The sequence below is a fragment of the Trachymyrmex septentrionalis genome, unplaced genomic scaffold (genome assembly GCF_001594115.1).
Source record: "Trachymyrmex septentrionalis isolate Tsep2-gDNA-1 unplaced genomic scaffold, Tsep1.0 scaffold19, whole genome shotgun sequence".
Taxonomy (NCBI): Eukaryota; Metazoa; Arthropoda; class Insecta; order Hymenoptera; family Formicidae; genus Trachymyrmex; species Trachymyrmex septentrionalis.
In genome coordinates this window covers 665,586-680,188 of record NW_017305071.1, presented here as the reverse complement: position 1 = coordinate 680,188, position 14,603 = coordinate 665,586, and the positions used below count along the sequence as shown (strand labels likewise).

General features: G+C 30.7%; 2 protein-coding genes and 1 long non-coding RNA gene across 4 annotated transcripts in view; 1 reads left to right on the top strand and 2 right to left on the bottom strand.

Moving 5' to 3' along the window:
* Nucleotides 1–12,535, bottom strand: part of LOC108746911 (NADPH--cytochrome P450 reductase) — a 23,699-nt gene extending 11,164 nt beyond the window's left edge. Inside the window, exon 1 of one of the 2 annotated variants that reach the window (XM_018484009.1) lies at nucleotides 12,291–12,535. Coding sequence is in view for 1 of the 2 variants with exons in the window: in XM_018484008.1 (XP_018339510.1) it covers nucleotides 2,006–2,017 (12 nt within the window). In the remaining variant the exon portion in view is untranslated. Of the gene's footprint in view, nucleotides 1–2,005; nucleotides 2,170–12,290 lie in introns of those variants that run through there. The other variant, XM_018484008.1, reaches the window with a different exon arrangement.
* LOC108746914 lies at nucleotides 5,975–7,171 on the top strand. The gene is made up of 3 exons (XR_001939203.1): nucleotides 5,975–6,194; nucleotides 6,322–6,496; nucleotides 7,121–7,171. It is a non-coding gene; the product is annotated as an uncharacterized LOC108746914 (long non-coding RNA).
* Nucleotides 12,536–13,769: 1,234 nt separating the features above from the next.
* The window catches only part of LOC108746913 (ras-related protein Rab-34), a 2,842-nt gene continuing 2,008 nt past the window's right edge, over nucleotides 13,770–14,603 (bottom strand). Inside the window, exons 6-7 of the mRNA XM_018484014.1 lie at nucleotides 14,103–14,310; nucleotides 13,770–13,979 (exon numbers count right to left, since the gene is read on the bottom strand). Of these exons, the coding sequence (XP_018339516.1) occupies nucleotides 13,909–13,979; nucleotides 14,103–14,310 (279 nt within the window). The 3' untranslated portion in view covers nucleotides 13,770–13,908. The remainder of the gene's footprint in view (nucleotides 13,980–14,102; nucleotides 14,311–14,603) is intronic.

Here is a 14,603-nt window from a genome sequence, read left to right as displayed (position 1 = left end):
AATTTATTTATTTATTTATTTATTTATATTAAATATACTCTTTAAAAAACTTTTAGAGTGAATTGTCACTCTGAACAGTGTGAAATCTGACTCTTAAAAACTGAAAATTGAGCCACTCTTTTTCAACACTCTGGTTCAATTTTCACTCTTCAGAGTGAGATTTCACTACAAACATTTTAGAGAATATCTTTCAATTTATGTACGACGGCTTTAATATGCACCAGTGCACACTCAGTGTATCCAATCAAATTCGTTATAAGGCATCTGACTGGTTCGTACATTATCTTTCGTTTCTCTGATTTCACGTACGCAAACTAGAACAAGATACTTACGTGGTAACTGTATCATATTGAATTTCAAACAGAGTAACACATTTCATTTGGATGGGAATTGTTTGACCACGTTGTGATTGATTACAATGCTCGTTCGGTGGAAAAATTCTAGATCGATCGTAAGTGATTGTAGTCAATTACAACGTGATCATTTACCATTTATGTAATACTTTGTAATTAGATTTTAATTATTTCTTTAAATTAAATCATGAAATGACATGAATTTTAAACAATAACAAATTTTGATTAATTAGAAATTATTAAATTTTATAAATTATATTAATCCTTTCATCTACAATATCAAGCGAGACTCGTGATAAATTCGGGTCAAACATAAGAATTATACAAGTATCGTAGTACGTTTTTTAATGCAAACATAAGAAACATCGATCAGGCTCGTGATACATAGATTAAACTGCTAAATGGCTCGACCTTGCTGCTGACGCATTATCGGGATATAATTGTAATACAAGAAGATAAATATTCACAGAAAGAAAAAAATTTGCTATAAATTCAAAAAAGATTACAAAATTTAATTGTCAAATTTATTTACTGTTTATAGCAACAATAAAAATAAATTAAAATAAATAAAATAAATTTGATTTAAACAAATTTGATAGATATTTTGCATTTGTTGTAAATAATTTTTATAGCAAGTGCAAAAAAGGATAAAAATTCGTTACACCTGCAAATATAATAATTTGCGATCTTGCATATTGATACATGCATAAAATTTTGCCGTCATGGCATAAGATAGCGTTTGTAATAAATTTGTTCTCTTCGTGCTTGAGAAGAATAACCGCGCGTATACTTTTGGAAAAAGAACGATTTTATTGAAACATCTAAAAATGCAGTATTTAACTTTTAGATATTTCAACAAAATCATTCTTTGTAATTTTATTTACACAAAACTTATAGTATTACAAAATCATTTACTCTATTTAACATAGATATGTCTAAAAGATTGCCTGTCTCGATGTACACTATCAAAAAAAAAAACAACGATAAATACCCAACCTTATAGTTTTATTATACTTTTAAATGCATGTATATCAAAACGTAAATCAATTTATTTTTGCATCAAATTAAACAACGTCCTTGTTAACATATACATTTGAACTAAATTTTAGTCAAATTTAATACATTTGCTTGATATATTTTTTAAAAATGAAATAGTTTAACTTTATAATAATAAATAACAATAAAATTAAGGCTAATGAGAGTCAGTGCGGAAATAGGTGCGCATGAGTATTAATTCATATAAAAAAATACTTCCAAATAATAAATAATTTAACGTTGGAATATCTCTATGTTCGCGAACAGTTATTTATTTTATTAATTTTTTTATTTTTTATTTATTATTTAAATAACAGTGTTATTTATTATTTTAAAGTTTGAGAGTCCGATTTAAATTATTTGTTTGTTTTTAACTTTAGAATTTTAGTGAAATTAACGACATATATTGAATAAGAACGGTAGCGATCTGTAGAAATAATTAAAAATAACTCAAATTGTAAGTATAATTTGCCATTATGAATTTAACAGCGTGATAAAACGTATCGGCGATCTATACGTGATCTGCTCAGAGTTCACAATTCCCGAAGATCACGACTTCACAATTCATATATCTTCTCGTGCCATCGCTTATATAAACGATTATTTGATTTCCTTACCGGTATATCCATGTTGTTTGTACACGAAGGAGCGTAGAATAAAATTCGCAGGTGTGCACGTGGTATCGCACAACGTTTGAGCAATGACGCGCACGAACTTTCCACGACGACGATCAGTATACAACTGAAAACGCGCAGAGAGGCTAGATTACGAAGAACCGGCGGAACACGATTGTGTTATACAATATACATGCGTACATGCACGGCCATCGTCGTCATGATTACCCTGCGATATGAGACATTGTAACAAAGTAGCAAGTCATCTGACGTCTAATCAAACGTTCGGTATAATTATATATATATATATATATATATATACTGCGCGATATCTGCTCGAAAAATATTTTTTCTCGTGAAAGTAACAAAATTCGAAACCCGAAAATTCCAATCGCTCAGGAACCTTATCTCTCTCACATGAAAAATGCTTTCCCTATAACGGTTTCTCTTGGCTGCACTATCGCTCTCTAGTATGTCGTTTTTTCATGACGATGATAAGCGAACTCATTCGGTGTACCATGTGATTATGATGTAGTGCAAATTTTATGTACGAAGTGGGATTTTGCTTCACACCGACTCAAAAGACGGTGTAGAGCCGATATGGCATTTAAAATTTGAAAATGGAAGTCAAGCGGGAACAGGATCGGCGCAATAATGAAATAATGTACATCATGGTGTGCACCATAGAAATAATAAGAGTAGACCGAGCGTGAGGTTTGAAACGTGAAGACTAGGTAGAAAAGAACGGATTATGGATGCCGTGTAGCTTTCTCTTTCTGACTAGGAAAGAGTTGGGGAGGGGAGAGAAGTAAGGTGTGAATATCTTGCTCTCTCTGTCTAATATCTGCTCTCTGTCCTTTTTTACCTGGTCTTCATGTCAAAGTAAAGGACACGTTCGGCCTATTCTTATTATCAAACACAATGTAACGCAGTTACATCCTTGTTGTTTGCCTACGTTCTGTGTCTGATTGTGTCCTTGCTGGAAAGCATTCTATGTCTATGGTGTACACCACTCTAGTGCAATATATAGCACTTACACGCAACTGGTGCGAGGCTGCACCCAGTGTATCCCAAGGGAAAGCGCTATAGTATATATACAAAATCGCACGAATTTATCCGACATCAATTTTAAGTCTCTGTCGATAATGTCAGATTTTCACCCTTCGTCTGCACAAAGAAAAATATTCTTTCTATTGCTAACAATAAGAAAAGTGATTGCTCAATTTACTTTCTTGCTTTTAAATAATGGTTATCTTTAACAAAGATATTTTTTTCATAATCTATAAAAAATATATTACAAATTTTAGAAAAAAAAATCATTATATATTTAAAACAAGATTTTTTTTTTAATATAAAATTGATGAAAGAAGCGACTTTATAATAAGTTGAATTTGTTTTAATTGAATAATCTTCTATCATAAGAAGCTGAATTGTATTTTTTACAAATTTAAATTTATTTATCAGAATTCACAATCAAAAAATCGATCTTTAAAATTTAACATTGTTAGTAGAGAATTAAAATCAATCATTTTTATATTGATGACTTTATACATTACGGAAATATTATAGACGTATTTGTATTCTGATTATTATCGCTGATACCACAGTTAACTTTTATATGCAAGCTCTATGCAAATTCTGTTCAAACCGGTGCCCGAATAAAAAGCCTATAATAGGTCTTTGCGATGAATGGCATAAGTCGAGAATAATTAACGTATAATAAAACCATCTTAGAAATGTTCATGACGTAGAAATAGACGTCACATCAATCGTCACATTAATCGTCATTCACAACTGCGTTTAATGGCATCTCAATCCTAATTGCATCAATATCACTTTCTTATAAAGAATTCAGTTGAATACACTAACGTGTATTAATTAATATATATCGCCGTTGTACACTAACTTAATTTGACAATAAGTGAAATGCAAATCAAATAATTAAAGGAAAAGGCCTATAAACCGTCGCGGTTAAATACATGTACAAATTCTTATATGTAATTAGATATAATAATAATAATAATTAGATAATGTTCATAGAAATGACATTTCTATATACATATATTTTACATACATCTTTTTAGCTCTTAAAACTGCGTGTTGATTATTACTGGACTTGCAACTCGATCATAAACTGAAATAATGATTTGAAATATAATCTCACAAGTCAAATTGAACGTCAATTTTGATAATAATGCTATAACAACTTAGTATTTGTAAACAGATATTAAATTGCTAGCACTATCATCAGAATTAATTATATATATATATATATTTGTAAGATCATTATTTCAGATTTTATAACTGCGTTGCAAGTCTGTAATATATATTAATTTATAATAATTTGTTTTTCGTTCACATTTCATTAATATGCATTTAATATATGTTTTCTAAATTTAGCATAATTAGACCTTTCTTATACCTTATCCAAATTTTTATAATGTTATAATAAATATTGTATATTTATTATATAAATAATACAATCGCGCATCGTTGAAATTAATTATAATATAACTTAAATAAAAAATGTAAATCATACGAAATATGAAGCATGCGATTAAAATGCAAATAACTACTTCTACATTAAGTGTGATTCATGTCGAGATTACATAGTATCATTTTTATGCAAAATAAAATGATCTCGGATTCACGGCGCCTTCAAAAACAGCGGCGTATGCAGATAGAAATTCCAGTTGCGGTCGAGAAAGTGAAAGCCAATGAAAAGAGATCGGTGAAAAGAGATACGCATTCACGCTAATGTAACTATGTGATTAAATGGTTTTCGTTATCAATCTGATGTCGACGAAAAAAATTTTCCACCGCAATTATTTCCTAACGGCATCCAAACCACACAATTAAAAGATCATAATTTTACTCTATGCAAAATCCATTCAACACTTTTCCTTTTCCTTCTGACAAATAAAAAGTTGTGCGTAATATATTTTCATTGACGTTAATAGCTCATATATAGCCATGTATATGTAAACAAATGTATTATATGTGTATTTCCTGTTGACAAATTGACCTATCTATACAATCAGCAGAAAATACATATACAGAGTGTTCCAAAACTAATAAGAAATAAAATAATTAAATTAAAAATAATTTCTTCATAATATTTTAAGATAAATAAAATTTCAAGAGATAAATAAGATAAATAAAAAGTTTAAAACTAAAACGACGAGATTGCGACAAAATGGGAAAGAGTTTAAATGGGAAGAGTTTAAAAATTACAAATAACAGAAAATAATAGAATTTTATGCGCGGAGATGACAAGATCAATGTGAAAGTGCTTCCTCGAACTTCAGAGTGCCTCTTTTAACAATAATAAAATGCAGCATCTTCGCGCGCGCACAAACTGATCCATTTGCCGTCCTTGAGATTGAATTCAAAATTCTAGCCTTTGTCATTCGTAAATTTTAAATTAATTTTTTTTTTCTGTTTGAAAACTGTTATAGCTTCGGCATTTTCGTATTAGACTTTTCGTCCTGAAGTGTTATAAAGAATTGTCTTTGATCAGTTTGAGGCATCCTGTATATATACACACGTACGATGAATAAAAGATTTTATTCGTCATATATTGTATACATATATATATGAATAAAATATTTCTTTCTACTTTAATATGTAATATAAGTAGCCATTTGATTCGACGAACGATAATTTAGAAAGATGGTCTGCGGTGAATTACATATTAGCTGCAAGGTCAATTTTAAGCACGTCCGGCGATATACTATCCGTATGTATGTACGTCAAGCATCTAATCTACAGCGATTGTAACAGCGGAGATGATTGCCTTGCCGCATCATACACGTGTACTGTTAAAGCGTAATTTTATGTGCAATTTCGACAAATTTCTTCATTAGTTAGACGTAAAGCATATTTAAATATTAAATGACATTCAAGTGACAGTATCGCATTAAACAAATACAATATATCGAACTCTCGATTGTTTCTTCATGAAGAATTTATCGAGCGTTTCCATATGTTTCGCTTTTTGGGGCATCATGAGCGAGATCATGAATTATTCGTCAGAATTTTGTTAATAATTAACAAACAACCAGTCTGATAATTTATTCACCGCTCATATTAATGGCGTTAATAGATTGGGACAATTTTAATCACAAGTGTATGCTTATTATGATGTCTCTTCACGCGTTATCATCCTTCTTTCTACTGCGACGGGAACCAGGTGAGTTATAATTATTAACGATTGAACTTAAAATTTTTATAACTAAAAACGTTAAATATAATAGTAATGAATCAAAATATTAAAATAACAGTCAATTGATTAAAATTCATGTTTACATTTGTCACAGTTATAATCCCAGAGGAAATTAAAGTTGAAAAAAAACGACAGTGCTAACCAAATAACGAAGCAAATTCGTTCTTTTAAATTTTTTGGTGATTTCAAGTTTCTTTGGCACAACAACAATCATGGCAAGCAAACCTGAAAAGACTAAAGAAATTGAAAAAGCAGTAGTATACGTAAAAGTAAATGTTTTTTACATATTTATATTAGAGGAATTACGATATTTTCTTTAATGCTATTTTTTTATTAAGAGTCTGATTACAAACTGTATTCTATATACAAAGTCGCTAATTTTAGCAAAATCATGTGAAAGAAGAAAAAACATACATTTTCCTATTTCTTTTTTCTTTTTTATCTCATCTTTTTCTCATTTTTTTTCTCTTTTTTCTTTTTCAGAAGTTATTAAAACATTACCAATTAAAAGTGACTGTTTCGTGTTCAGATTTTTATTAGAGGTTCTCTAATTCATAGCAATCTGTACATTAGTTTTTGTTTGTTACAATTTAAGAACAATTTATAAACAAAATTTTTATGCAACAGCAGAAATCGTTCTTTTACATTCCGATCAAACGTATTGTATAATTAAACATACACTTGGTATGCAAAATGCTAATGCCATCAGATATTAAACAAATATTCGATAAAAATGCAGGTTAATGATAAGTTGATAAATATTTATATCAATAATGAGCAGTTAAAACTTGGTATTGATAAAATAACGTCGGATAAAGATGCCAGAGTTATGATAATTTTATTCAAATAAGATTTCAATGTATCTTCGTAAAAAAAAACATTTAAAAAAATAGAATTCTAATGACGAAAAGAATAAAAACATCGAGGCGAATCGGAAGGAGGACATAAAACGAAAGGTCTGCGATGAGGAGCCTTGTATCGTGAAGCTGTTTAAAAATCTGATGAATTCTCATAATCAGAGGAAAAATAATGCAGAGGAAAAAAAATGATTTGTGAAGCATCTTGAAACTTTTATAAAATCTTCAATAAAGAAGACATTCAAAGCAAAATCGACAAAAAATTAGATATACATTTTACATGATCCGCGATATCTTATATTTTGTCAAGGCTATCTAGACAAGATATATAATAATTATCTCTTGACACATTTTTTTACATCTTATGTAGACACGTGATGATGTAATAGTTAATCGTAACTATAAGATAAAGTGACATCAGCAAGATCAATCTCTAAATTTTTTTACTATAAAAATAGTTTAATATTAAGGAATATACAATGCGATATGCCCACAGATCGAGGTCCACATAAATTCCTCGGTAAATTCTTTGAAGAATTTCGAACATGATTAATGCATTGTGTTCGATGTAATAAGAGCTTACTGCATGAGTAACAATATTGGTAATGTTTCGTTGTGAGTTGCGGCAGAACAGACTGAATAATGCATTTGGGATCAAAGATCAGACACGTGTTCATCTGATTGATTATCCTACCGTGAAAAGATATCTATAAAATATCCAGACGAGAGTTCAAATCTAAAGGAATCAAAACGTGTCGTTCAAGAAATTGAGCTCTCTTTTCCGTCTCGTCTTTATCACTCTACAGTTCATACTACTATTCGTACCAATGTGGATTAATTTTAATTTCAAGGCCAGTAGTGATGCCAACTTATCTGCACTTCATTCACGGTACAGATGCGACACATCAAAGTCAATGGAGAGTAAAATAACTTTATTTTGATTTAAAATGCATCATGCATTTTCTCATTATGACGAAAAATTGTCAGCATCATAGTCATCTTTACGTCATTGAGAAGCAACCATTAATCATTTTAAATAAAAATAAAGTCATATTTTGGGAATATACAATGGGGGTTGACTTTGACGTGCTCCTTGAGTTAAAATCTATTATATTACGCCAAATTTTGTTTCGTAAAAGAAAATTTTGTTGCCATAACACACTTCTTTTAACTTATTTTTTATGAAGACATCTACAGAGTCGGATGAGTCGGAAATTTTGCTTTTAATAATATCACAATAAATAAAATTATCTGCTCCTTACTTACACACACGGTACAGATATAATCGAGTTCAATCATATTTTGCTTCGTAGAAGTAATATTTCGCCATGAGACTTTTTTTAGGTATGTTTTACAAAACTACAAGGATCTATACTGAATTATAATAAAATAAAATTATTTGTATCTCAACCGAATTATAATAGAAATAACAGAATAAATTTTTATTTTTTCTTGTTTCCCCGAAAAATCGTTATGTAGAAACTCGCAAACGATTTTTCTGATTATAAATGTCGCAATTACATTGTAATTTTTTTAGTATTTTAGCTGTAATTTTAGTTGTAATTTGGTATTTTTTTCTAAATACGAGATCTATTTCTATTTCTTAGAACTGAAGAAAAACGAAAAGTAAATTAAACAAAGATTAAAAGTAGTCTGTATTGATAAAAATAGACCTATGTCAACAAAAGAATAAAATATCAGAACGTAGCGATAAGTATAGATAACTAAAACTAACTGAATTTTTACGTAAAATTCAAATTCCTCGAATATCTCTGTACATTGACATCTAACGTTAATGATATAATCAGCAATTAACTTGTACGAATATCAAATGTATCTCCATATTTTTCGAAACTATCTAATTTGCTCAATTCCTTTAATTAACTTCTTAATTCTTTGATTAACTGCTGAAGATGAGAGCCAAACATTAAAAAAAAAGTGTTTATTTTAAGATATTAAAATGTTTTATTTTTGTCTCCATTTTTTAAACACTTAAAGATATTTTAGTTTTAAACTTTTTCTCTCACACAGTGTTTTAAATCTAAACACATAATATTTTGTTCATTGAAAAAGTTGAAAACTAAAATGTCTTTAAGTGTTTAAAAAATGGAGATAAGGATAAAACATTTTAATATCTTAAAATTAAATACCTTTTTTTTTTACAGTGATAATCGAGTCAATTACTTCTGTATGAGAAAACAAGTGTCCGCAACATTAACTTTATTAACATTAAAATGATGGAAAAAAAATTCTTATTTCGTAAGGCAATTGCATCGTTGCGATTTTCGTAGCGAGCAGAGAAAGCGGGCTTGGATAAGGTTTCTGGAAACTGATGCAAGTCTCCGCTTGTATTGTCAATTTCTCTCCACGCTAATTGCGCACGTTTCACTCGCACGTACACGGACGCACGCACACACGTAAATGAGGTCACAAGATAAAAACAATCTCTGGAATCCTCTTAGGCCGGAATCAGACTATGCATTGAAGAATGAAATTGAAGATTGAAAGACTGAATTTTGATAAATCAGAACAAAAAGAGCTAAAACTCCTTTGTCCTTATTGATGAAATTTCAATTTTTAATCTTTAATCTCAATCTTCAATGCATAGTTTGATTCCGGCCTTATCGGCCGCATTACAAATCTTCATTCACTCTGTATATATACATACACACACACCCAGATACATTTAAAAAGATTGCACATTATCTGATAACGACAGCTTGCAAAATAATAAAAATATTAAATCATTGTCTTGTGTGTGCGTTTATATCAATCGCGAAAATAATCGAATCAAAGAAATAATCAAGTCCTACATGAAGCATAATCTTTTGATATGTTCTTCTGAGTAATCATTTATTTTCGCACGTGCTCGACGCAGTATACGGTCGAAAGAATTAAAAAGTCTGATGTTGTGATATAAATTCATCCATCAACCCGACACTTCCTAGACTAGATTTACAGTCCATTCTTATTTCATGTCTTAAATAATAAGCGAAAAACTCGACAAAGCGGCTAGGTGCTCACCAAGCAATTAAACATGACTGGTTGGATTCACAGATAAGAATCAATTGCACATACGCTCGGCAAGCATGCCTAGCCGCTTTGCCGTCTTGAACTCGCCTATTGTCTTAAAATGCTAATACCTAATATGACTCTCTAACTGATTTAGATGATATATTGCAATATAATACGTCACATACAATATACGAAGAATAAGAAAGTGATCTATTACAGTCGAATGTCAGAAGAATAATCGACTGTAATTGTATAGTCAATTTTTTTCTCTTCTTACTTCGTGTGTATTGTAAACAACACATTATACTTAAAAGTATACTTAAGGTCTTGATAAGAAATAACTGTATGAGCCTTATATTCGTTTCTATCATAGATGAATTTTAATTTAAATTTGCATGCTCTTTATTTTCTTCAAATTTTTAAAATTAAAGAAAAGTAAAGAGCTGTTAAATCAAAATTAAAATTAAATTACATTGATAAGAACGGATATTAGACCTGGTAACACCGATGTAAGATTATAACTTTAATCTCAGTTTGATTTACTGTTTATTTGTTTCTAAAAGTAATAATATATATTAAATTAATTAAACAAATATATAAAATGAGGCTCGAAAGAATCTATCAGTGAATTGTAAAAAAGCCCATCGGAGCCTACATCAGCTGTTCAGATGCACAGAAAATTCTTTATTTTCGTGTGAATGCAACAATACGAATAAAATAAACATTTCGACCTTTCAATTCAGGTATCAATATAAACTATAAACAGAAATTACATAAGTAACGCACATTCCAGGTTGATGATTCCCGACGACTTAGTTCATTCTTCTTTATTCAAATGCCACATTAGATAAAGTACAACCGAAGTTCATTGTATCTCTAACTGTCGACACCACAAGACCTTTATACGTCGAGTCGCGAGAAAATGCTTACATCAAATCTGACAATCTGATGAGCGATGTGATTCTACTTAATGACGCAATGTATATGACTTCGGTTAACTCATAACCGAGGTTCAACTTATTTATTGTCTTTTTCCAATTTCAGAATTGGAAAATAATGAGAAACAAGTTGAACCTCGGTTAAGAGTTAACCATGAGTTGTGAAACGGGTCTAAGACTAATAGCGAATTCGATTGGACGCATTCAGTGCGCATTGGTGCACATTAAAGTTGTCGTAAAAAAAAAAATATAAAAATATATTTGTAAATAAACGTAGAAATCGATTAAATCGTGAAATACTCAATACATTTGATTGTACTTTTTATTAGGTAAAATACGTATTTTATAATTCGAAATATTTGCATTTCACTTTTATATTTAAATCAAATCAATGTACAGCGGCTTTGATATGCACCAGTGTGCACTAATGCTTCCAATTGAATTCGCCATAAGATTTACGATTACAGACTCATTGTAGAATCAGCATTAAAATTAATGGGTGCATTCAATACTATGGCCGTTTACTGAGCGCACAGTGAGCGGTGTAGTAAATGCATCTATTACGTTCACCTTTTTCTGATTCTTAAAATTAGGTCCAATTTCACAGCTCAGGTTAACACTTAATCGAAGTTTAATATCTCTTATTTATTATCTCTTTTCAATTCTAGAATTGGAAGAGAAAAGAAATAATTTGAACCTCGATTAATAGTTAACCGTGAGTTGTAAAATTGAGCCTTAGAAAAGTATATAAAATAAACAGTAAGTTAAACTGAGATCAAAATTAACATATTTTCAATCGAGCTTTGTCTTGAACGTGACACGTTTTAATCACGCGATATACAAACGGAAAAGGTGCTGCTTATGTGCCACAGGAAGATCCGACCGTTCAATGTAAGCGGAATCGTGCGTTAATACATCTGACTCTACTGATATGTAGCAGCGATAACATAAAATATATATTTATTCAGCACTGGCAATTGATAATCTAATTTCTAGGAAATCAATCTCAGAAACAAATTACGTAATTATATTTTAATTATAAATTTAAAATACAGAACGCGTGTAATATATTCAAGAGAATCTCCATCCGCATTTTTTTTTGCAAAGATCGCAAAATTCGTATCATCACGCGATTGCGAACTTCTAATGTCACGTGATTCGTGGCTTCTCCCCGTCGAACCCTCAAGCTCCTTCTTCGACGAGTCGTCATCCCCACCACTTTATCACTTGTCGGAATGCGGTTCAAAATTTACCTTCTAATGGCTGATCGGTTGTTTGGATAAACGAAAGCTGACTCCTGTCACCAATAGCGACAACCACGTGACAGAAGTTATGTCCAGCTGTGTCGTTTCTAGTAAATGTGCACTAATTCGAGGATTTAACTTTCACGATTTAGGACCACGACGCGTACGAACGTCGCGTAAGCGATCCGGCGTGATCCGGTCACGATCGGCGACCGTCGGCGATATCACCGTTGTTCTTTTTTCGCTGTCATTCTTCCGAGAAAAAGCTGCAGAATGGTTGATAAAAATGAGCGCGTATTAGTCGACAACGACGCCACGAGTGGCGATGCTCGGAAGCGCGCGGTCGACGCGCGAAATTCAAACGATCTTTTTCTTGTAAAAAGCACCGACAAGATACTATTAAAGGCCGTCAACCTTGGGCAAATTTTCGACGGTATAAAAAAGGGCCCGGAGATAATTAAAGAACGTTGACATTATCGACAATTGATATTGTATGAATTTGCTATTATTAACATAAATATTTGACATTATTAAATTCATGATTTTTTTATTACATAAATGTTCCATAAATAAATATGCACACTTGTAAAGCTGTAATATCCTATATATTGTAGAAAAATTACAATTTTTTTCTTTGCAGTTATTATCTCTGTTGATAATCAAACTTTGACGATAACACTGAAATTACAATTTTAAAGAAAAATCGAGTATTATTGAGTTCTAAATTCATAAATACGTCTATTAAACTAATAAATCATAAAATAAGTACAATATTATCATTTTTTTTAACTCTTAATCAGTTCAATATTCACAAGGACGCGAACTCCCATAAAGATATTAGCTATTTAAATTACCATTTTTATCTTATAATTTTAATTTCTTATCATATTTTGTTTACTGTGTGTTTGGGAAGTATAGTGCCAATGCTGTTGTCATTCTTTAATAGTATCTCGTAAAAAGCAAAAGAATTAAAACCCACGTCTCGTGTCATTGTTATTAATTATTTGCGAGCGTATATTAGCTATTTAAATTACCGTTTTTATCTCTAATTTTAATTTCTTATCATATTTTGTTTACTGTGTGTTTGGGAAGTATAGTGCCATTGCTGTTGTCATTCTATCTTAATTATTCACTAGATGTAAAACAAGATGACATTATTTTAATATTAGTCTTTTGTTCCACGTCTAATAAATGATAAAGATAGAATGTGTGCGACGTAATAGTTTTGACGGTATGCTTCTTAAACAAAATAACAAATAATAAATTCGTTTTCTATAATTGAACTAGTATACATTTTTTAAACATTTTTTGAAACAAATAAAATAGATATATATTTAATATCTGATGAAAGCAAGAAACAGAGTTTTAGTGCAGTCTAGTATAGGAATAAAAAAAACTTAAGCAAGTATTTATAGTCTGTTCTCTCAAGAGCGTCTTAAGTAATGTTCTATTCGTGATTGGCTTAAAATTTTAAGACTGTACTTAAGACGATCTTAAATACAAGAACTATAAATTGACTAGTCCTTAATAGTGTCAGCTTGTTTACTGGGGAGAATTATATAATGAGACTCGATCGATAGCACTTTCCCCGAATTTAACTCTTAAATATATTTATTAAATTCCATCGTCACGTCGGACATTTGGAGCACTTTGGCATTCTCTGTCGCTTCATCTCAGTCTTCGAGTGTTTTTTCAAAGCTGGAAAAAAGTACAATGAATAATTTATCCTTACTTTGTGCTTATCAAACTACATCTACAAGTGTCTACTTGTATTTTGCCATGTCGATGCGGCGTTACAGATTCGAGATTTCTACTACTCACTTATCGTCGCCGAACCGATGTTGATCGGCTCGAGTTTCAAACTTTGCATTTCCCGCAAGACCATTGCATGAAAGGAGAGCGCGGCGACCCGCGTAAACAATTCGGACACCCCATTACCCGTTCTCGACGAGATCGCCCAATATTCGGCTCGCATTCTCCTGGCCACTTCAATCGCCCGTTTTTCGATTATTTCGTACACTGGATGAGTCTGTCGTTTCCCAAAAGAAAAAGCGATTAACAAAAGACAGTATATTCATAGTCAATTTTTACATTTAGATTTTTTAAGTTATAATATCATAAAGTTACAACAACAATCTTAACATACAATAGGCTATTAGTTATAAATTAGAAAGTCAGAAGATAAAAATTGATCAATCACAGTCGTCAATTTTGTTAACTTCTGATTTATGACTAATGGCTTAGTGTAGAAGGCCTATAAGATCAAATTATTCTCTGACTTAAGTTATAATCTTAGAGACCAACTTATATGTTATATTAATT